Source organism: Corvus kubaryi, unplaced genomic scaffold, assembly GCF_017639235.1.
Source record: "Corvus kubaryi isolate FWS band 111438036 unplaced genomic scaffold, C.kubaryi_AGA036_p1.0 37308, whole genome shotgun sequence".
Taxonomy (NCBI): domain Eukaryota; kingdom Metazoa; phylum Chordata; class Aves; order Passeriformes; family Corvidae; genus Corvus; species Corvus kubaryi.
The window spans coordinates 7186832-7210704 of NW_024581096.1; the positions used below are offsets into that span (position 1 = coordinate 7186832).

The following is a 23873-nucleotide window of genomic DNA, read 5'->3' on the forward strand; positions in this document are numbered from 1 at the left end:
TCAATTGCAAGTAGCACCTCAACTACAGTTTCAGCAGCAAAGATTGGCAGATAACTTCCAGCTTTTCCTTCCTGCCCAGCTATGAGGCAGTACAACAGTACTGATGCTGAGCTCTTTTTACTCATCTTTGGTCTACAGCTCTTTGGATATCACAGTTGTCTTTGTATGGAACAGACTTTTCCAAGCTGTGCTGATAGATACAGAGGACCAACTCACAGCTGCTCACTTCAGAATTACTGGAGAAAACATGCTTTCTAAAGGAAACACATTTAATGATCAGTGACTTCAGTGTAATGCCTGTTTACAAATAAAACACTCAAAAATTATTTTTTAATAACCTTTAGAGCTGCTGGAGGACATCTAACTAGCAGAGATGGAAAATACTCATTAAACCCTTATCAGATACCTAATCTAAGCATTTTTGCATCATTAGCTCAGACAGCTAACCCCTGTCTGACAGGAGGTCAATGCTGCGGTGCAATCTGGTGTGATTGTCGAGATGTGGTGTGAACATATGTGCTAAGAATTGAACAGATATAAACAGGGCAACAAAATGCTCCGCTAAAATAAAAAGAGCAAGTGCTCTGCTTCTGTTCCAAGCATGGGTACAGGACTGCTAAACTGATTGCTATCTGTTGCTGGCAACTACATTACATTTTTCAGGGTAAACAAATTCCATATAAAAGTGACCTTTTGCTCTGATTTTTTCTGACTGGAAGGCTGTTCCAATTTCTCATTTTTTCAGTAGTAGGAACTTTCTGCTCTCTAACATACATTTATTTCTTGCCAGTTCTTATGTCAAAATAAAAGTGCTTTAAGTAGGGAACAAAGCAGTTTTGAAAATGTTCTAGAAATAAGCAAAAAGCTCAAATTCAAATTACTATTGCCTAAAGCCCTAAGCATTTTTTCAGTGACAATTTCCATACTCTTTCAAAAAAAAAAAAGTCAATTATAAATTTGTATAATCTATTTAGACAAGTATTCAAAATTAGGAAAGGCTGGACTCACAGTTGTCAGCACTATCAAGATTTTGTTTTTTCTGTACACTTATCTTTATTCATAACAAAACACTTTGTCTCGTAAGAACAATACACAGGACCATGCAAATCTACACTTGGATAAATGCAGACAGCTTGAAACAGTTTAGGCAATCATCATTTATCAAGATCACAATGCTTGACTATGTATTAGTGGAGTTTTAATAACTGATTTCTGAGGATTTCTAGAGAAAAGGTCTAAAAACTTGTCATTTGACTTACTAGTCTTTATATCTTAGTTGAAGTGACCTGAAAAACTGTTAAAAAACCACCAACAAACCTTGTTACATACTGTTTCATCTGTCTTTCTCTTTTTCTTCTTACTAGGTACCCTCTCAAAAAGTCTGTAAGGTTTATTTCAATCAGCTTCAATTGGTTTGGGTTTTTTTTTTAATGTCTGTCTAGAAATTTTCCCTTTGCTTATCACACAGACTGACAACACAACACAGCTGAGGTGTTTGTTTCACAAAGCAGTATTTTTGAAAAAGAAGGTGGCTTTCAGACAGGTATGAAAGGAGAACAAAGACAGTCTTTCATAAGCCTCAGATACAGCAATAGCCGGGTGGCCAGAAATTGCTCCATAGTAAGAGGATTAGCAAGGTCTCAATATCTCTAGTCTCCATCTCAGGCTCAAAGCTCCTCTCCCACAGACACACACACAGAGCTTAATCACATCAGCTGGCATCTTACCCTCAACTGAGCATGAGTTGTTAGAACTAAGTACAGATATTTCAAACATCCACTGTGTCTCCCTTTGGGGAAGAAGTTGCATACCCAAAACAGCATCTCATGTTTTCCATTAAACCATAGCTTTTTATCTTTCCTCACAGCTCTGGAACTTGGAAAAGGTCCCTCAGGAGACAGCTGCTCTTTTTCTGCCTCTCACCACTGCTGTCCCAGTAGCTCCTACACACAGCCTTGCAGCCACTGCCCCAGGAGACTTGACTGTCCTGGCAGACAGCCAATGTTCACCCAGCACCGTTTCTGCAAAATCCATTTCAGCTTCTCTTAAGACAGCCTATCTCAGAATGGCAATTTCCACCCAAAAGAGGAATAAATCATATGGGATACACCAGCTCTCTTTACCAAATGGAAGTGGTCTTATGGTATCTGTTTGGGCAAGATAAACAAATGCAATTAATTAACTTCTCTCACACTTAAACTAAACTATTTATCTAAAATGCTTGAAGTCACCAGACTGAACACTGCAGGTCAAAGAAAAGTCAATTTTCTTCAGCAAAACCTGCTGTAGGTTTCAGAGCTTCAGAAACCATTGAAGCAAACATCCATGAGCATACAACTGTCAGACTTCCCGAATATATCATTTGCTACCAAGTTCCTCCTACAGTAAACAAATCTTTGAGTCCTGAAGATAATTATGAATCCTACATTCTGAGCCAATCATTCAGCTACCAAAGCAACTACAACCCAAGAGTCAAGTTAACTTTTTTTCTTACTACACACACACACATCTTTGCATACAAACCCTTTCAGCAAAAAGTGTGCTAAAGTATTTGTTCTAATCAAACAAAAAGTACTGAATGGGAAAGAATCTGCCCATCTTTAAAAGCAGATTTGCCATCAGGTCCAAAATCTTTTTGAACCAGGGAACACTATTCAGGGCTTTTTTCTGAAAAGACTACAGCTGACGTGTGTTTGGCAGGAACAGTCCTAGCTTTCAATTATTTTCCTTTCACATTCAGACCAGAACTCTGAAAATTGTCTCCTTCATCCCATGAGATAGATATCATGTCTGAGCCAATTGTGATTTAGATATCTCAGACAAGATATAAAAACATTTATTTGCTCAATGTGGAAGTTGTACTTACCAATGACACTAACAGAAAAGGGAGCACCTTTAGCGTAGTGTTAACTATGAAAGAAAAAATGGTCTTAAGGTTTGTATCTTCTGCTCCATATGACTTCTTAAACCCCTACCCACACTCTTTCTTTGCTATTCCAGGCTTGGCTTTGACTAGGAATTCCACTTTGGACCAGAGAAAACACTTCCCATCATGTCTGGTATGAACATTCCTAAAAAAGAGGACTGGTTTCAACTAATTAACATTCTCTAATGGAACAGCTACTTTGCCAGAGGATTCATGATCAGCTCTAATTTGACTTCTAAGTAATTATTAGAGCAGCATGACAGCAATTACATTAGCTGTGAATGTAGCATTTCCCAAAAAGACAGCAATAAATTAAAGATTGATATAGCAAAAACTGACAAGAGCTGGCAGGGCTTGAAAGTTGCTGCTTCATGTTGCGTGTCCCAGAAGACACTGATTTGGAAGAAAGGGCTGCTCTGATACCACTCCCTTCTCTGTTTCTTATACAGCCCTCAAGTGGGACAAAAGGAAGAATTATTTTCAGACAACAAAAAACCAACTATGATTTCAGGAACCTTTTCCTCACACTTTATTTTAGGGTAAGACACCTAAGGAGTCAATTTTTTCACAGAAAAGCTATAGAGCATTTCTAAAACAGTCAAGTGCACAAGTTCGTAGGGGATACACAGTTTGTTTGGTTGTTAGACTGAAGACATTTCTTTCCTTTATATTCTGTATCATAAGAGCAGTTATCCTCAAATCCAAGTCAATGCCCTACTTGAGTCAAGCATAAAAAATGTGGCAGGACTAAACATTACACTTATTCTTATTATACACTTATTATTATTATATAAAGAGTACAGTTTTCTGGATGTATAATCTAGCTTCCAGAAAGAAATTTGAGAGGCTTAAGAGATATATTAGTCCAATGAGAAGTGAGCTATAATGTACCTTCACCAGAGAAAGCAAACCAAGGTCAGCAGCTCAGAAGTTATAAGAAATTTTCAAAGGGTAAGTTAGTTTTAAAGTTCAGAGCTATTTAACCTATGAGAGAACAGTAGCAAATGAAAATTACTTTAGACATTTACATGGCTTTATAAACATTGTGCCTAGTCCCACCACAAATTAAACTGCAGAGCTATGGACTCTTGTTACACTGATGGTCCCAAGATCATTTATTACTGGCCTTGTACTTATAGAGGGGGTGAAGACAGGAGGAGGGAGATGAGGAATTCTCTAGTCAAGTACGGTTAAATGCTTTACAATTTTACTGAAAGTTATCTTTTGTTTTGCCTTGTAATTAGTAGGATTGTTTTGGTTTCTAGCTGGTGGTGACCTTGCATTTTGTACCAAACTAGCTGATAAATAACCACAAAAACGTGTATGATAAGTGGATTTAAATGCTAAAGGTGACAGAACCAAGAAACTGGGGCCTGTTCCAAAATGCAAGTTTGCCAGAGGCAAATGAATAAATGAATAAATTTATTTGACTCATTGTATAGCACAGCAGGGTTCAAGATCAATCTGATTTCATGATACTTTTTAAAGCTTTCTTCCTACCAAATGTAACAAGGTTTAAGAAGTCCGACAATGTGTCTTTATTCATTTCGGGAACCGAAAAACTGGAAGCTAAATCACACTATTAATTCACAGAATTATGCCCGAATTTAATCCTAAACTAAATGGGAACACTTTAAAATATATTTTTTAGTTCATGTATGTTTAGTTCCAAACAACAGACACAACAGATGTTTTCCCATGGCTCCAGCACTCACTCCTTTGATCTACTGATAGCATGCATCTTCTGTGCAAGTGTTATCTACACACACCAACTAAAGTCTGCATTGAGCAAGCAACTTTGTCAATATGGACTTTTCAACTAATCAAAATTCCTTGACATGTGGAAGATACTAGCAACCCTGGAACCTGGCCAGGTCAAGCATCTGCAACTACTGAACACAGCCCACTTTCAATACCAAGCCCTTAAGCTGTTTCCTGAAACAGGATGCATTTGTATATATAGTGATTGTATATTTATTTTACTACAAAAATGCTTACCAAAAAAAAAAAAAAAGAAATCCCATCCTTCCATAGTTTGGGCAATTCCATGTGTATTTCCTTCAGAGACTTAACAACATGATAGCAATAGCCAAAAGAAAATAAAAATACACCAAATATAAAGTCATGGCAGATTTTTAATTCTAAGTGTAAATAATTCAAAGAATCATTATTTTCACATTTTCTTAGCAGATGAAAGAAAAACCAAACACACACAAAAAAAGGCGACTTCTTTCCTTGGTAGTAACTACAGGAACAAAACACAAAATTGCCACTGTAATCATGCAGTACACAGCAAAACCTCTTCATAATTTCTGGTTTAAAATGGAATAATTGGAACCAACTTGGTCTGACAAAATAGCCATCCATCCCACAACCAAAGAACAGTTTGATTTGTCTTTCAGAGAGTTTGCTGAGAAATAAATTAAGAATTTCTGGTGTACTACAAATTTGACTGTGTCATTTGTGTACAACCGCAACAAACTGGCTTTACTTAGAAAAAGGGAATATACTACTATACCATCCTATAACAGCCTGGAGGAATTAATGACTTGTTCAGACATGAGTTTAACGCCATAATTTGCTGCATGTAATTACTATTTCCTGGTCAGTTTCTCCTGTTTCCTATATTTTTTACATTAAATTAGATACAGCTGGAATCAAGGTGCTTTCTAGCTGGAAAAGTGTATAATCAACTTAGGCAAGTTAAAAAAAAATTAATTAATTTAAGCAGTCTTAACTGGTAAAGAAAGCCTACCTGAGCCTTCTTTGATTTGCGGCACCCAACATCATTCAAGACAAAAATGCAAAGCTCAAATAATAAAATTTATGCGTGCAAGCTGCCTGTAAACAAGTGTCTCAATGGGCTTCCTTGTCTTCAGTGGAAGAAGAATCGAAGTGTTACAGCTCTAATATAAGTTCTGTTCAAGAATTCCTGAGACTGTGTGCATAATGTAAAAAAGGGGAGATGGCTTTAATTCAAAAATACTTCTCTATCAAGAAGTTTAGACTAATGTTTCAGCTACCAATAGATAATATTAAATTCAAAGGATTGGCACCCATGAACATAGGGGACTACCCTTAAAAATGATTTTCCTAAAATATTCTGCCTAGACTAGGAGTTTTGGTGGTTTTATTTTTTAATGCTCCACTCCTTTGACACTTTCCATTTTACAGAATTCTTCTGTGGTTCCTGTTCTTGTCTTCCACCACGTTTTAAAAAAGGAATGCCTATTTACACACACAAGCCACATCATCAAATATTGGCTTGAAACAATACAACCACAGGTTATGTCTGAATTTGAAAACAGTTTGCTTCCTCAGCCTAAGATTTACTGCCTGGTGAAGACACAAAACTCTTTGTGGCTCTCAGTACTTTGAGCAGATCAAATATTTGAAAAGGCAATTTGCACTTTTACAGCTACCACAATCTTAAGCTGAAGTTTGATTTATAATTGTGTCATCTTTATTTCTGTATCCCAGCTTATGTATGTTTTGAAAGAGATAGGCAAATAGAATACCAGGTTAGAAACCTACCTAAACTACTTGCTATCAAAAGATTCCTAGTGGAAACTAAAGTCCTGATTTTCTAAGCTTTTTCCCATACTTTCTCAGAACCGGGTGCTAAATAATGCCAATTCAGCAGAATACAGTCAATGACACCTTGTTAGTCTTCAGGACAATTTCCCCAGGTAACAGCATTCAAAAAGATAATTAAACTGGTGCACTGAGATCCACTATTTGTCCTGCAGATGCTACTATCATGTTAGCGAAGAAATGGTTAACTTAAAGGGTCTAGTTCCTAAAAGATTGTGTCAAGTGTTTCACAGAAGTATTTAAGTGGTTAGACTTACAACACCACCACACAAAGCTCTAAGAGATAATGTTGACCCCATTCCTTTGACACATCCTACGAAGAAGGGGGAGTTCCTATGAAGATCAAGCACATTTTTGACAGGTCTTCCATGAAGAAGTTTACATTTGTTTTGCAATACTCTTTTCAAGCATTTGAACAGAAATAACATGAATCTGTCCTTGTTAGTTTACTATTTTTTCCTACACATTTCACTAAGTTAGCAGTCTGCCTTAACATGCAGACTAAGCAGCATTGGGGGAGCCAAATTAGTTTCTTGTACTGCTGGTGATCCAGATCTGCAAGAACAGTCAGCTTTGCATGGCATACCAGTAATTATTACCATAGATCAGGTATCAAGTAGTGTGCCGAGTAAAGCTATATAAATGTATGCATATGTTTACTATTAAAACCTTCTAATTACATATCATAGTACATCTGCACACAGTACTCAGGTTGGGAGGGCCTTTAACGTCACTGCAACATGACATGGAAAAGAAATTGTGGAACGAAAGCAATGTTATCAATCCTCTTCAGAGCTAGATTCATCTTCCTGGTCAGAGAGTTCAGCAACAGGAAAACGCAGGATGGCTGCCACCCCTGTCAGCTGGCCCAGCTGCTCTCCAGACACATGGAGGCTGGAGAAAATGCGTACTGTGCCCATGTTCTCCCGTACGCTATCTACCAATTTAACGTATCGGGCACGTGTAGCCACATCCTGGTGCCGAAAAAGCTCATCACTGATCAGCAGGGTATCAATGGCCATGGCTTCATTGGCCTTCTCCACATGTTTCAGCCCATAAAAAGCCCGGTCAGGCTCGTGCTGCAGCATTTTATAGAAGTCATCTAAGGCTTTGACCTCACCAGCTGCCTTAGTGTCAGAAAGACGGCTAGTTACAGCTGGGTCGCAGAGTGCTTCCTTCAGTGCGTATTTATGTCCTGAGGAAGAGTGGACCTAGAGTGAAAACAAAGTCAAAAGTTTGGTGTTTTTAAAGTAAAAGGACCATTTTCTTGATTAACCAATCACAAACATCCTCCATGATATGTAATAATAATCTTGATAGTTATTTGGGGAACTTAGCTCCTTCTTGAAACACAAAACTGTTTTCTTAAAGAATCTCTCCTGCAACCTGAAGCCTATACGAAATCCCATGAACTGTCTTTCAAGAAGCACAAGACAACTGTCTCTCTTATTCAAAGGCTGGGTTAAATATGTGAGCTGCTCTCAACAGTTCCCAAGGTAAGGCTACTTGAAATTACTAAGAAACTAAGATCTAAGGTTGTCTCTTTTTTAAAGCATTCAAGAAAAGGAAGGCCCCTTAAGACTGCAGGTATATAATGTAAAAGCATCAGCTCTAGCTGCATAATTATTATGCTTGCAAAGCCGTGAAGTACATTAAAACTTCTCACTGTTATCACTTTGCTACACATGGTGCACTGGATGTCCTAAATACTGGGACCATTAAGCACTGGGACCAACTTCACTCCCCCTGCCCCCAGATTACAGGGGTACTCCAACCTAAAAATTATACAAGTATCCTTATGAAAACTTATTTTAGGCTCTGAATATGCCTATTTCAGTATAAGGCTAACACCCCCACCCACACAATCAGTGAGATGACTAAGAAACAAGGCAAAATGCACAGCCTTTAACTGTGTAGTACAAAACTAACAACAAAATTCACTAACCTATACCACATCCAGGTACTTTAAAAAAAATCTCAAGAAAACTGTTATTAAACATGCATGCTATACAGTATGACAGAGTAACAGTGCAAAGTATTTTCCAACTTGCACTTCACACTTAGTTGAGGAGTATGTATATCTTTACAGGGAGTTTGAAATATCTATTACTTTCTCTACACCACATTAAGGTATCCTAGACAGGAACCATCCCTGGTACCACACACAACTCCCTTATAGTTTGGGAGGCACGAGAATAATTTCCTCATGATGCTCACTCAGAAACTTGTTTTCTTTACTGACTTATTTCCCATGTAACTACCTTTTACTATCACACACAACTCTCAAACCTCTTTTTACCCACTCTGGTGACTGCTTAGCTCCTTACCTGTAGGAACTTGGACCTGTTTTCCAGCAGAAGTTTGTTGTCAGTCTTGACTGCCTGCTGGAACATGTAGTCACAAAACTGCTCCCGCACGAAGCCTGGGCTAGCCACCAGTACACACTTCACCACCTCAAAGTTGATATGCCTCTGGATGGCTTGCACCACCTGCTCGTAAAACCTCTCCAGAGCCCGGTCGTGCTGACTGCAGTTCCCCTTCCGCTTGCGGGGGATGTTCACCTCCACCTTGGCACGAGTAAGCGTCATGCTCGGGGTGACCAGGCAGACGTGAGCCAACCCTTCCTGCATGACCACGGCTGCCACATCGGCGCTCCAGGCCGGGTCGCAGGCCTGCTCGATGCGCTCCAGCACCACGCTGTCCCACTGCTTCTTTGCCAGGGTGAACTGCCGGTTGGGCTCCAGTTCGATGGTGTGGTAGGCGCCCATCTTCACATACTCATTCTCTTGGATATTCGTGCCCTTAACCCGCAGCTGGCAGGCCTGCGAGTCGAAGTCGATGGTCTCCACGCAGAGGGTGAGCGTGGTGCGGATGCGGTTGCTGCCCACGCTGCCCGTGGACGACTCGGTCTGCACCTTGCGGATGGTGGAGGCGCGGAGGCTGTCACCCACCTGCAGCAGGTTGTAAGTGTGCCACATGTCCTCGGGCTCCTCGGGGATCAGCGTCACCTGCCCCGCATTATCCTTCTCCAGGTCCTTCCTCACCAGCTTCATCCTGGCGGTTCCCCGCTTCGCTCTCCGGCTTCTCCTGTGTCACAGCAGCAGCGGGCAGCAGGCCTGCCCCGGGAGGACACGCTGAGGGCTAGAGCCGGCGGGCCGCACACTCCCGGACGGACAGACTCCCGGACGGACGGACACCCAAGCGGCCCTCCCTGAGCACCCCCGGCCCGCGGTCCCCCGGGCGCCCGCCGCCGGCCCCTACGCGCACGCGCGGCGTCCACAGCTGGCGCATGAGCGCAGAGCCCGCTCCCCTCTAAGGCGCCGCCGGGAGGCCCCCGCCCCACCCCGCCCGGTCACCGCAGGCCCGGCGCATGCGCAGGGCGCCGCGCGGGAGGGGCGCCGAGGGAGCGTGCTGCGCGCGGTGAGCTGCGGGCGCGTCGCGAGGCTTCATCCTGCGGAAGGAAAAGTGCCGGGGCGGTGTGAGGGCGGGGGGACTGGGAAGCAGCTGCGCTGCTGCCGAGTGCTGCGAGCAGTGGAAGTCGGCTACTGCCTCGCCGGGAGGGGGTTGCCCCCGCGTTTGTCCTTCCTCTCCAGCGCTTTACAGCGGCGGTCCAAACTCCTAAAGGCTCCTAACACCGTGCCACACCGTGTTTGAAAAGAGGAGAGAGAAAAAAAAAAAGCAAACCAAAACCAAACTGCCAAAGCCAAGCAGCTGTGGAAAGTCACAGGTGCAGATGGCGAAAGAGGCGAGAGTTACAGTTCCGTGGTTCAGCGAGTGCCAAGGAGCCCGGGGACTGCAGTTCCCCCCGGCAGCAGCCGCCGCCGCCTGGCTGAGGCGGACCGAGGCAGCCGTCACCCGTGGAAATGAAAACCAGACGCAAACAACACCAGAACCTGAACTTGGACCCTGCTCTTAAACTGAATTCCGGTTTAACATGTTTTTGTTAAATTTGCAAGCTACACTTCAGCCAGTACTGAACCTTGACTGGCTTCCTTCGAGTTCTGACACCCTAGAGAGGCAGATAAGCACATTTCAGATGGAGCTTGATATTCACGTAGAGAAGTAACATGCCTTGCTAAAACACACATCAGTGATATTTGCAAAGAAAACAGACCTGAACCATCACTACCCAGCTCAATTTGCACTCTAGACAGGTGTAACAAACCAGAAATAATAAAAAATTGTATTACTATACAAGAAGAGAGGAATATTGGAGAAGAAGGGAAGGTTATGTGAGACCTCATAGCAACCTTCCAGTCTCTGAAGGGGAAGAGGGAAGCTGGAGAGGGATTCTTCATCAGGAGCTGTAGTGACAGGACAGTGAGTAATGGGTACAAACTAGAAGAGGGGAAATTTAAGTTATGTAATAGGAAGAAATTTTTCTTTGAGGGTGGTTAGACACTAGAATAATGTCTAATCCCTGGTTGCCCAGAGAGGTTCTCGTTGCCCCAACCCTAGCACTGGCTGGATAAGACCTTGAGCAAGCTGATCTAGTGGGTTGGGACTAGATGATCTTTAATGTCCATTCCAACCCCTTAAAAATCTGTAATTCTGTGATTCTAAGTTCTGTGGCTTATTTTTGAAACAGAATATGGCACTAAAACTCCATTGCAGAATGAATGTAGAACAAGGAAATGAATGGAGAATATAAAAAAAATGCTTGCATGAGAAATGATTAAATAAAAAAGGGTTGACAAAGTAGGCACACTAATGTGCCATGCGAAGTGTGTCAGGGCAGTTGCAACAGATAAGTTTGGAACGACTACACACTCAGTCTGGTAACAGAAAAGCATGAGGGTATCTTCTTGCAGATGAGAAGGTGGCTGCAAGGAAGTTTCTGGTTTCTATTAGCTATTTTTTTTTAATGAAAAAACAACCCACTGTGGATTATGGAATTTGCTGACTTGGAAAGGCTTTGGAGTCAAGAATTTATTGAGATACAAGGCTACTGTGAGCAAAAATAATCCGTATCTCCCATTATGGTGTACCTATAAATTTCTCTGAAGTATCTAGCTCTAGACAGTTGTGACAGGACAGTGAACTCAGATCTGGCCCAGTAATGTGCGTTCCTTTTCCCTAAGCTTGATACTTGTGTAAAAACAACTTTATCAGATATTACATAATAGGATTTATTTATCAGACCTCAGACTCTCTTCCTGTGAGTACACATGCATAACTCTGTTAGCATGAATAGTCCAAGCAGGACCACCCAAGGGAATATAACATAACCACATGTGTAAGTAACTGTTTGTTTAACTGGAGCTTGTACATACTAATAATTTTGCATTAATGTTTTAGTGCAAAAACAGAGGCAGAGAGCTTCTGCATTCAGCTTTCCTTCAGGAGAGAGCGTGCATTCAACTTTACTTTAGGAGTTCCTTGCACTTATCTTTATAAATGCTTAATGGTGAATTTATGGCACATGTTCTTTATGTTCTTTGCAACTATAAAATTGCAAGGGTTGACCTCATGCTGTTCTTTCAAGAAAAAATAGTTGTGCATGTTTACCTTCCACATTAAAATGTATTTTACTTTTTATTCTTTTACTGCTGTGTATTTACAAACTTTTCTGTGCTTATTCGTTCCAATCGAATTTTTACAAGCAGCCTCACATCCCTGGAGATGCAATATATTTTAGATAAAGGTTGCAAGTTGCCATCCAGTACCATCCAGTAGAAAATAAATGTTCAATTCAGAAAAATAGGTGGCTCGCTGCATTAAAAAACCCCCACAATAACACACACGCACACCCATCCACCCACACCCACCCCAAAAGTAAAAATCTCACAACAAACAAAACCACAACCAAAGAAAAAAAACTTTGTAACAAAATTTCCACTCAAAATTTTACGTGGTAGAAAGAGACATTTTGATATGGGCCTCTTCTCAAACAGCAAGTTGTAAGTATAGAGTTATGAACACTGATCCACAAATATTTATTGGCAACTGTAAACTTCAATGATGTATCCACTATCAGCAAGACTGTTGTCAGCTTACAAAGGAAAATATTTACTAGTGATGATGCTTTGCCTTCTCTGGTAAAATGTAAATAGTGGGTATTATTATTTGAGTATGTCAAAAGTATGAGCAGTAGAAGAAAAACATCTCAAAAAAATTAAGAACCATATAAGTTTCTAAGTTCATTCTAATTTTGCTCATGGCAGGGAGAGAGATGAATTTGACCATAGTAGAGCCAAAACAAGTGGGTAGTCTTAACTCTACATACAGTGTTAACATAAAAATACAAAATTGCACAGCCTGTTCCTGTCTTGGTAAAAGATTGAGAGACTATGTGTAGGACCTAACAGTTCTTGCAATATATCACTAGGTATTAATAATTGCAGTAATTTGTCATCCATTTTTGGATCTTTTTAAGTACAATTCAAGATAAGATGAAAATGGTGATAGTGTATATTCACAGGGATTTTGGAGCCATGCTGGTAATCTAAGTTTATTATTCTGAAAATGTTTGAGACACACTGCCATACATCTTCAATTCTTGGTCATCTATTTTATGGAGATGGGTTATCTACAGATTTTAGAGAGGAGAGGTCATGTTTTTAGGAAATCCTCTCTCCTCCGTATTATAGCCACTTCAGCTAGAATTCATGCAAACATGCTCACATCCTGGAAAAGAAAAACTAATGGGAAAGAATCTCTAATATAGGGGGAAGTCTGCTGAGAAATGTTGGACATTATTGTGCAAGAGCAAAGGAAGATGAAAGAGAAAGATGAAGAGGGAAACTTGGGAAAACATCTCTTTGCATGCTTTGACTTTGGTCTGTGGCTGTCCTGCCTGTAAGGCTCTGTACAAAGACCACTTCGTTTTCTGCACACAGTTCTGTCTTTATCTGTTTATCTTTATCTTTTCTATAATAAAGATAAGTACAACAAAACCATCACCAATAAGGAGAGAAGTCCAGGATGGAACAGGCTTTGCATAACACTGTTAAGTGAAGAAGCATTTAGAGGTAATGGAACCCTTTAGACTGACTTCTTCCTTCCTCATCTGTTGAAATGGGCTGGAGAAAACTTCAGCAGATCCTTAGTCAAACCACTTACACAGAGGACAGCTGAGGTAAACTCAGCCATCCCTTATAGCTGTTCATCCAACTTCATCAAAAGTCCTGGTGAAGGAAATTATACAGGGGTGGGGTTTTTTTGGTAGCCTAGCAATTCTTTACCTGAGAGTGAGAAAATTCTTCTGAATATTCCCTAAAATTTTTGCATAGTCAGTTACACTGATTTTCTTTTGTCCTTTGTTGGACATGGAGAACTAAGTATTCATCAATATCTTTGGAAACCAACATATGCGATATGGAAAATCATGACTGAGTGCTCTCACAAAACAAAGAAATATTGACATCTGGAATAATATCCTCAGTAATAATACTTGGATAAAATAGTTGTATTTGAAATGTTCAACATTTTGACCTTAGTTTTCTTTCTACTAGATAAACAAGCCTAACTCATTCAGTCTTTTGTCATAGATCATCTTGCTCAGCCCTTATCGAGTTTCTCAATTCTCTGTGCACTTCTGTCTGTTTGCATGTCAGACTTTCTGTGGTCAAGATTCTCAGAGATCTCATCAAATCAAGCTGAATTGAAAAAGAACAAAGATCTATGTAAATACACAAAAGTACATAACCTCTCTATGTACCTCCTTCCTTCTAGTTTCTTTCTGTCTCCTAGGATCTGCCAGATTATTTGCCTTTTTTTTTTCTTTTTCAGGAAGAGCAGCATGTAATTTATTTTTCAATTAATTTTTCATGCCACTATAGTTCTCCTTGCGAAGAAAACCCCTTGTCCATATCTTTATGACATTTTGACTTGCTTATGTAGGACTACTTCGCTTATTTATCAGGGACAATTTGAATCCTTTTCTTGGTATCTCTAATGCCTCCTCTTATTTCTAAGTCTATTCTCTTTCCCACCAACCTTTTAAAAGAGAAACCCCCCTGCCACCACCACCAAAAAAGTAATCACCTGGCAAATCTGGATGAGACTTGCTCTTGAAATGTTTTCCTATCTGACAGTAAACCTTTTTGCCATTACTGGTGAATTATCTTTCAGCAGTACTGTGGCAACTTTGCAACTGTGAAGGGAAGTTGTGACACACTAAATTGTTGCTGCTTTACAAAGCATCCTTCTTTGAAGGAACACAAACAAAAGCATGTTTTGGAGTATGTCACTGTGTAATAGTAGTAAAGACAGTTAAGAACAACAACTATATATGGCATGCCAAAACGCTATATTCAGATATTCAGATTTTCACATTTTCCTGAATTTGCTCTGTCTTGCACAATAAGCACAGAGGGAAGAGGGGAAAACTCTAGTTTTGCCTTTTCCCCACTTGCTGCTGCCTGCATTTGGACAATTCTTATGAAATTGATTTCTTTGCCTCTTTCAGGGGGAACTGCTTCAGGTTCACTATGTGCTACTTGCCTGCGCAAGAGCTGCTGGGGAGTTCAATGTCCAAGTTTCCAAGCACATGAATCCCAGCGTTGCCTGAGCTTCTTTCCCACTTCTTGGATTCCCCTGATTTCAGATCCAAAATGTTACTACAGACTGACTAACTAGGGAGATTGTTACTTGCAGTATTCTTTTTTTCTAGAAAAACAAGTAAGTCACTTACAATCAATGAACCCCTAAAAGAGAGTATTACATATTCCATCTCCGGATAAACTCATCTTTCTGTGGAGTGAGTGCTTCCTCACTTCCCTTTTACCAGTCAGAAGTCTGAAAGCCAAACAGAGGAAAGCAAAAAAGCTATCCTAATTTAAAAAACGATCAAAACCAACCAAAAACCAAACCCACAAAACCAAACAAACTTGTTTCTTCCAAGCCAGATTCAATTACAGTATGCCTACTCAGCCATCCATCCTCATCTAGCAACCACCCCTTGGCCCCCCAGATTCTAAGATTGGTTTAGGGATTAAAGTTCCCAGAGAGAAGCAAACCGAGGAGGTCCCTCACGGGCTGCGGCTGGACGGCAGCTCCGGGAAGGGCACTCGCGAGGCAGGGATCGGGGCGGGAGGACGCCGTGCCTTGGGTGCCAGACCCTACCAGCTTCACCCGCTTCCCGCCGGGAGCAGGGCTGCTTTAGGGACCTGAGTCTTCAAAGCAAGGCAGAAACAGGACTTTCCTCACCTGTCAGCATCCAGTAGGAGGCAGCCATGCCTGGGCTCCTGCGAGCCGGGGGCCAGGAGCCCGGGCGGAGGGCAGGGGTGGCGGGAGCGGTCCTGCCGCCGGCGCGCCCGGCAGAGCTGCGCTGCCGGTGGAGCTCAGCGCTCTGCACCGCCCGTCCGCCTCTCAGCCGAGTTAGGCATTTCCTGTTTGTTATCCAGTCTTTACGTTGCTTCTTCGCATTAAGGAGAATTTAGCTTCCTCCCACCGCACACAGTTTTCCCCCGACTCACCCCCCTAAAGATCTCAGAGCCTTGGAAACCTCCCCGTTGAATTAGCCCAGCGTTAGGATGTACAAAAAAAGCCAAATCTCCCCCACTAAACACTTCGGCTGCAGTTCTCAGAGAGCACAGCAGACCTTAAAGGGACATCTCCCCGTTCATAATTAATAAGTGTCTCCCGCCGGCCAGCCCCTGTCCCAGTAGGGCAAGAGTGAGCTGGGTGTGCTAAACAGCCACCTCTCTCGCCTTACCAACAGGAGAAACACGTCCTTGAAGTAGGGGGGAGTGTTTGACTGTTCAGTTTTAATTTCTCTGACATCACCCCTTAAAAACGCACTCTACGGCCGGTCGCTTGCCCGCAAGAGGAAGCCAGCCACCCCCTCCCCATTCTCGGCTCTGGAGACGCAGTAACTCTTCAGACAGTGGGCGATTTTCTCGAGTCTTTGAGTCTTCCAGTGCTTTGCTGCGTAGAGGAAATACCAGACAGCTGCCTTTGCCCTCATCTATCGAACTGTGGCATCCCTTCCCACTCTCCCTGCCCCCAAAGAGACTTCACTAGTAAATAACTAAATAAATAGCAAGGGTAATAATCAGCCAGATTCAGGCCTGTGAGCGGGGATTTTTAGGGTTTGTTGCACACTCAGGAAAAGAGCAGTTTTGCAGGACTTAGTGATGTCAAGTGGAGTGGCACCCCTTCAGCAGTGTATGAGTTCCCACACTGGACCTGGTGAAAAATCGTTTTATTATTTATTTTAAAAGGGAACCCATAGTCCCTCAAGCAAGAAAAAGGAAAACCAAATCCATAAGGATTTGGAAATTTTGGTGCTTCTAGAAAGATCCTCTATAGTTTCCTTGACTTGGAGCAAAGGATTTGGTGAGTAAGTGGAAGTTAGTGGAATTTTGGCAAGTTCCTTTGAGACTAATAAACTGCAGCTTTTAATAAGTGCTATAATAGCTTATTGCATCTTCAAATTTCTGTCTTAATTTCATGAGACCATTTAGGGTGCACCTTTACTTGTAGATCTGTGGAAATTTTAGAAAACTGCACAATTTTAAAGCTGGTTTTAAGGGCAAAGGTCCTCAGTAGGACTACTCAAAGCTGATGAAATTAAGCACATGTGTAACTTTTGCTGAATGAAAATTTTAGCTTCATTGGTGCCAATTTAAAAGACAAGACACATTTTTTCCACTCAAAGGTTTTATGCATAAAATTAAAGGAATAGAAAATGGCATCCAAACTAAAAGAAGGCTGAGATTATGGAAAAAGCTGTCATTTCATTTTTGCCAGTCAGTTGTGTTACTGCTACCGTTATTCCGAAACAGGGTTCGTAACCCAGTGTGCTAGGGCCAATTGCACACAGAGTTGATGTCGTAGTTTATTACAGACTTAAAAGTCTGAGTGCTGGGTGGTAATTCACAAAAGTCAGCACCCTCTGGGTCACAAAGCTGGGGGGTTTTTTTTACCCTTTTTAGTAATGTATTCCACCTACCTAATACAGATGGACTGCTGTATTTTCTTCAAAAAAACCAAAAAAACCAAACAACCAGACCAAACAACCTAATCTTTGTATTCCCTGTGTCACTATACTTCAACTAAAGGCACATGAAGGAGTTGAACTTGCTTTCAAATCATAGTGAAGGGGTGTTTTTGTGATTAAATGTATTGCATCAGAGGAAGAAGCAGGGGAATGAAGGACTCTTGGAGTAAAATAAATTCAAACCTATTTGAAATTTAGGTAGCACTTGGTATACATGTGGGGGTTGAACATCATGTTGGAGAGTAGCACTTCTTGAGAATAAAAAGAAACATTTCTGATGAAGAGTTATTCCTAATTTTTACCAAATTTTTCTTTATATTATGATTTATTAATTTCTTTTTGTGATGGTGTCCTACGTGTCTTGCATCAGGCAATGTCAAAAGGAAAATATTAGAAAAGATGAATTGCTGGACTGAGCTAGCATTTCTTATTTATTTGAACACAAAGAAAGTAAAATACACTATAGACTTACAGACAACTATCTGTTTTGGGATGTCAAACTGGAAAAAACCATAAACCCTCTTTTTCACAGTTCATGTTGTTTTATTTGCATTAATTCAAGTGATTAATGTTTCTAAATTCTGTTCTTGGAGTTTAAAGTTTCATACATTAGTAGTAAGGAGTATATCTGTTTTAAGCAGGAATCTCTAGATGATGCTCACTCAGGCCCAGAAGTAGTTAAGATACTAGGTTATTTTAATGTGAGAAAAACAAATATTATTAGTTTCAGTGGATTGTAATAGTATATCAAAACCATTATCCATAATGACAAATAAAAGAAAAAGGTCAAATTAGTTTAAAGAATATAGTTGGCTTGCATATTTTATGTCTTTCTAAGGTGTCACAGAATGCAGAGGAAGGATTTTTTCCTAGTGCTATAAATTAAACATGATTTGTCATTTTGAACTGTGCCTCCCAACTCAGTTTCAGCAACTTGTTTTAGAATGCATGATACAGAATAAGTACACTAGCAGTTCCATGGAATATGACAGAAGTATTTGTGATTAAAGATTAGTTTAAAGACTTTGAAAAACTAGACTTTGAAAAGACAACAACAATTAAAATTATCAGAGAGACACACTTCTCCCTTCTAGGGGGTGTTATTCCTGCAAAAAACCCCCAACCAGTGGAAACACATTCTGTCCCAAAGGTCAGGGTTGAAGAAACAGGAACCAAAGTTTTTCAAATAGTTTCAAAAGCAGGCAGTCTTCTAAGAAGTGTGACTATAATTTACATAGAACTCATTTTTCATGGATGTTTTTCTCCCACTCCTAAAGAGGGTATGAGGAATTTCAATTTATTTTGTTTGTTATGTAAAAAGGATCTCTGATCTGTAATACAAGAGAGCAATGCATAATGCAAGACTGACTTCAAATAGCCAGAAGCATGTCTAACTTTCTTCCATTAAAGGAATAGTATGACAGCATCAATATTGTAAGAGAGATGTAACATGTTTCTGCAGTGTTCACTGTTGTTATTACACTGCATTATACCCTGCATGGAAAATACTACAGAATGTGTTCATATAGCTTCTAAGTGAATATTTATCATTGACAGCGCTTATTATAATCTTGGATAGTTTACATTGCACTCTAGATTAGTAGTAATTTACATTTATGTTTCTTTCTTACACTTGCTTATTCACAGTCTCCTACATGTCTTTCACCTCGATGATTTTGTTGTTCATTTTCATAGTCTCCATTTTTTCCTATCTGATTCTAGACCATACTAGAATTCACTTGGCACAACTTGTGGGTCTGTAGTCTTATTTTTATTATGTCTGAAATACTCGAGGGCTTCTTCTTCAAGTACCAGAACTAAGACCTTGCAGGATTTGGTATGGTTCCAGAAGTACTCTATGCATAAATCTTTTCATGTTTTACAGCTCAGCTTTTAACTGATACTTGATATTCTTGGAGAATGCCCATGTTTCTGCTCCATCTGTATTAACCAGTGGTACAAATGCGCCAAAAATCCTTTTTGCTATACAATAGCATCTTCATAAAAGTTTTGTTTTGCAGATTGTGTTAGTTTAATTAATGTTGGTAGGAAATGTTATGGAAAATGCCCTTTGTTTTCTGTGTTAAATCTATTCTCTACAATATCGTTTATTTCTTCTTGGTTTTTTTTTTTTTTTTTTGATTATGTATCAAATATCATAGTGTAATTGTGAACATACAGCCCATGTTTTTACTGAAATAAGATTTCTGATTTTCATCCTTAACGGATATCAAGTGTCTCACTTCCTCAGCCATGCTGCTTTTCTTTATGCATTTCCTCTAGGTGCAAGTTTTTAAATATTCATTCCAAATTTTTAGAGACCAAAATTAGGTGTACCACAAAAGTACCGGAAGACCAGAAAGAGATGAGTTTGTACAGAATCATTTACTGCTAAACATCTTCCACCAATCTCTTTAATTTTTGATTGTTTCTTTATACTCATATAGAAAGATTTTTATATTAATACAGATTTTAAGATTCTTGCAGATTATATGCTTATGCTTTTCATAATTCCTTATACTATTTCTATTTCCTTTGAGTCAGTTTCTTACAAATTTAGTCCCGATTAAGTGGTTTTTTTCCTGCAAGAGGGAGATTTTTTGCTTGTTTATTAACTTATCTATGTACCTATTTGTAAATTATCTTTGAGCTCTGTAGTATATACCAAACTTTAACATGTATATATATACTTCTTCAAACTATACACTACAGAACACAAACTATTGAACATGAAAGAAGTACTGATTTCTCTGGCCTGAGTGTAACAACTTTTTATGTGCTGGAACACTGTTTCTGTGGCACTGAAGTCACTGTAGCTATGGCATTGAGTCTGACGGGAATGAAACTGGTGACTTCAAGTGTGGGGAGATGAAAAAAATAAATTAATATTGTATTATACAAAATCAAGGACCTAGAAATTGCAACTCAGGTAATGTTGGTCCACCAGTGCATTAGCTCCACTGCATTATACAAAGATTTGCAATGAGGCCAGAATTTAGGTGTAGAAGGTTAATTATTCTCGATAATACCTTGGGCTTTCTTCAGTCCACACACATTTCTTTTTATTACTGCTTCTTCTGTCTTTTTTTAAAATTTTTCTTTTCTTTTGTTTTTTAACATGCTGCTTGTGGTGTGTTGTGTAACCAATATTATTTATTGTCCAGATAGATTTCAATTATGAAGCTGTATAAAAGAATAAGTTACTGAGAACATGCTGTGAAGGGAGGCTAATTGATGACACTAATTTCTCAAAATAATTACATAGTGTGCAGAATCTTACATTGTATTGCATTGCACTGCATTCATTACCTTCACAGCTGGTCTGCATAATATAATTACTTATTACTGTTTGGTTACAGAAAAAAGGTAGCTTTGATTGTAATAACCCTGTGAAAACTCTTTTTATTCTGGTTTTTTTTTCCTTTCCTCATAGATAAAAACATTGTCTCTCTGCTTTTTCCTTGATGCACACATTCTTCCTCCATGTTGATTGTATTGCTGTTAATGCAAAAGCAATGTTTAAATATAGATCACTGTTGAAGCTTTCCTTTAATCTTCTTAATCAAGGAGAAAAAAAACTTGCTTTTTTTGAAGCAACACAAACCTGGTCATGATGACAGCCTATGTTTTATGGCCTACATTAAACAAAACAAAACAAAACAGCAAAATTCAACCAACCAAACAAAAGCCCTGAAAAACCAACAAAACAAACCCACTAAAAACTCAGAAGAAAGCCCAGCACAAAGAAACACACAAAACCCATGCTAAAACCGAACAAAAAATTCCCCCCAGGCAAAACAGCACACACAGAAGAAAGAAAAAGATCCTGATAGTGGAAAACTTCAGCTTTTGCAATAATTACCTCATATTTTTTAACTATGTGATTTTCAGCCAAATTGAAAGTTTGCAACGGTCTTTCTACAATGAGGAACACATTCCTACTTTTTTAGTGGGAGTTGTAAACCAGGCTCCTGCTGGGATTTGAACTCCTGTAGATTGTGGTAACTGTTTCAGGGATGCTACAATAAGTTTTACCTACAGAGACCTGTAATTCAGATCCCACTGCTCCATCTACCTGTCTATATAAATGGTTTTTGTGGTCTGGAAGTCTGGATCTTTCTGAATGTGTATCGTATTGATAGGGGACAGCTGACAGAGAAGGTAATATCCATAATTTTGTTAGAAGATTAATAACGCACTCAGCTTCAAAGACAGAATTATAAATTGCTATTCTTTTTCACATTGAAAGCCTTTTTAAAAAGCATCTCCAATTTTCCAGAGTCATGTCAAAACTAGAAGACTTTAGCCTAACTGTAATGTTCTGTTGAAACTAATAGTGTGTACTGGAGAACTAAGATTTCTTCAGGCCAAAAGCAATCTGCAGAACTGTGACTCTGGATACTGCTGCAATGCACCTTTCTTCCCCATGCAGGGAGAGTAATGCAGCTCTTGATATCATGAGATATGCTCTCCTCGAGTGACCAATATATTAACACGTCTGTCACGCGACTGAACACTTGTGTATAAGCCCTGTCAGATGAGTACTATGCGGATATTCCATGACATTGTACTTTTGCATATCAGCCCTTTTAGATATGATAGGCATGAATATGATTGTGTATGAAAAAGGTGCTTCCAGGAACGCATGATAAGGAGTGACAAAAGGTAAGGCTCCCAAGATGATCCATACCAGGACTACTCTGCCTGCTTCATCACCATACGCTGTAAGCCTTCAGGTAGCCAGGAGGAGAGTCTTTAATGTGACTGAATTGTTCTGGTGACCTGGATACACCCAGCTGTTCTAGGTTAATTCACTTAGATGGGAATGCCCTGAGCATCATATCGGATGTGTGTTATCCTAGAAGAGGGAACCAGAGACCAGGACTCATCACCAGAATGATAGCTTAGCCTTCTTGTCAAAGGACTCAAAAGGACATTTTCCTTGCAGTGTAAATCACTGTGGATCAATTAGTGCTAAGCATACTCTCAGTGCATCTACAGGATCAGGCTCTTTAGTGAAACTGAGGAGTGTCTGTTCTGGAGGTTTGATCCAGACACCAAAATGCTTTGGAAGCACAGCTCTAGCCATGCAAAAAGCAAAATGCTAAATGTCTGGAGAATCTCATGACTAGACCAACACCAAAACAGAGTAACTCTAAGTTCAGAGAAGAGGTGAAAACAGAATTTTTAGATCAAAATTCTGAATTTAAATGTGCAGTTAAAATTAGGAATTACTTTACAGCATCAGTGGATTCTAGATCATGGGGCAAGCATAGCTTTGGGTTTATTTTATAATTTAAAAAGAGATTTCTTACAGTATTTTAATCAAATGGTGGCAATATTTGCAGATTAAAAACCCCAACCAAGAAAATGTAAAAATCTGTAAAAATGATTCTGCAAAATGATCCTTGAGTGTAACAAATATAACTTTAGCAATTCACAGAAATTGTTTAAATTATACAGGCATAATGAAAGAGGAAGTTCTGCTGTGATATAAGGAGTTAATGATTAGTAGATTTTGTTAGTTTGAAAATTTATTCTCTGTGAAAAACAAAAAAGTTGCTCATGCTGTATTATTCTCCTTTTCAGCTGCTCAGCTACTGAGTTAGAAATCAGAAGAAGTGATACATGTGTCATTGCTATGCCATTTGGCATGTCTAAATATGCCTAAATATTTACATATCTAAAGACTTTCTATATGTTGTAAAAGTATAATTTGAAAAAATAAAGATGCCGATGTTTCCTCCTCAGCTCATAGGAAATTCTGGTTCTAGGGACCAGAATGAACTCAAAATTCAAGAGGCAAGTTGTTTGTTACAGAGAAGTTTTCAGAATTCATGTCTAACGCTGTACAAACCAGGAATCCCAAAGATGGATGTGCAGTGTTTTACTGTGGGTTCTACTGTGGAGTAGCATTTATTCAGATGATGCAACTTTAATAGTGGCAGTTTCAGAGTGACCTGGGGGTAGATTTGTACACAGACAGAAGTTGCTAAAAACAAACAAACAAACAAAAAACAACAAAAAAACCTTGTTTCATAGCATCTAAGGAAACAATTTTTCTTCAAGATATTAATCAGTGTAATAAGCACAAACAATTCAATGTATTTCTGCAGTTGATGTAACTGTTTTCTCTCTAAAGAAATTGTGTTACCTTCATCAAAGTTGGTTTGTTACAGTATATCAGTGTCCAAGTATCCAGTGACCATGCTGGGGGTTATTAAAATAACCAACATATATGCCAGAGACAGAGTTAATTTTATTAATAGTGTGCTTATTGATGAGGCACTGGATGTGAGTGTTATGCTTGGATTAATTTTTTGTTTACTGTCTGTGGAAATCTTATTTCTACAATAGGGCTGGGCTCAGAGCCAAGACCTTGGTTTGGGTCAGCACATTTTGCAGAGC

General features: G+C 39.6%; 2 protein-coding genes and 1 long non-coding RNA gene across 5 annotated transcripts in view; 1 reads left to right on the forward strand and 2 right to left on the reverse strand.

Annotated features, from left to right (window-relative positions):
- Positions 1-16286, reverse strand: part of ITGA1 (integrin subunit alpha 1) — a 73463-nt gene extending 57177 nt beyond the window's left edge. For both annotated transcript variants that reach the window (XR_006016137.1, XM_042028373.1), the window contains exon 1: positions 15671-16286. Coding sequence is in view for 1 of the 2 variants with exons in the window: in XM_042028373.1 (XP_041884307.1) it covers positions 15671-15698 (28 nt within the window). In the remaining variant the exon portion in view is untranslated. The remainder of the gene's footprint in view (positions 1-15670) is intronic.
- Positions 5044-9802, reverse strand: PELO (pelota mRNA surveillance and ribosome rescue factor). The gene is made up of 2 exons (XM_042028374.1): positions 8848-9802; positions 5044-7731 (listed from the first exon to the last, which is right to left on the reverse strand). Exons 1-2 carry the CDS (start codon positions 9571-9573, stop codon positions 7300-7302), a joined length of 1158 nt encoding a protein of 385 aa, XP_041884308.1. The 5' UTR covers positions 9574-9802; the 3' UTR covers positions 5044-7299.
- A 152-nt stretch (positions 16287-16438) lies between the features above and the next one.
- LOC121664809 overlaps positions 16439-23873 on the forward strand; it is a 122709-nt gene continuing 115274 nt past the window's right edge. For both annotated transcript variants that reach the window (XR_006016139.1, XR_006016138.1), the window contains exon 1: positions 16439-16801. This is a non-coding gene — a long non-coding RNA (uncharacterized LOC121664809). The remainder of the gene's footprint in view (positions 16802-23873) is intronic.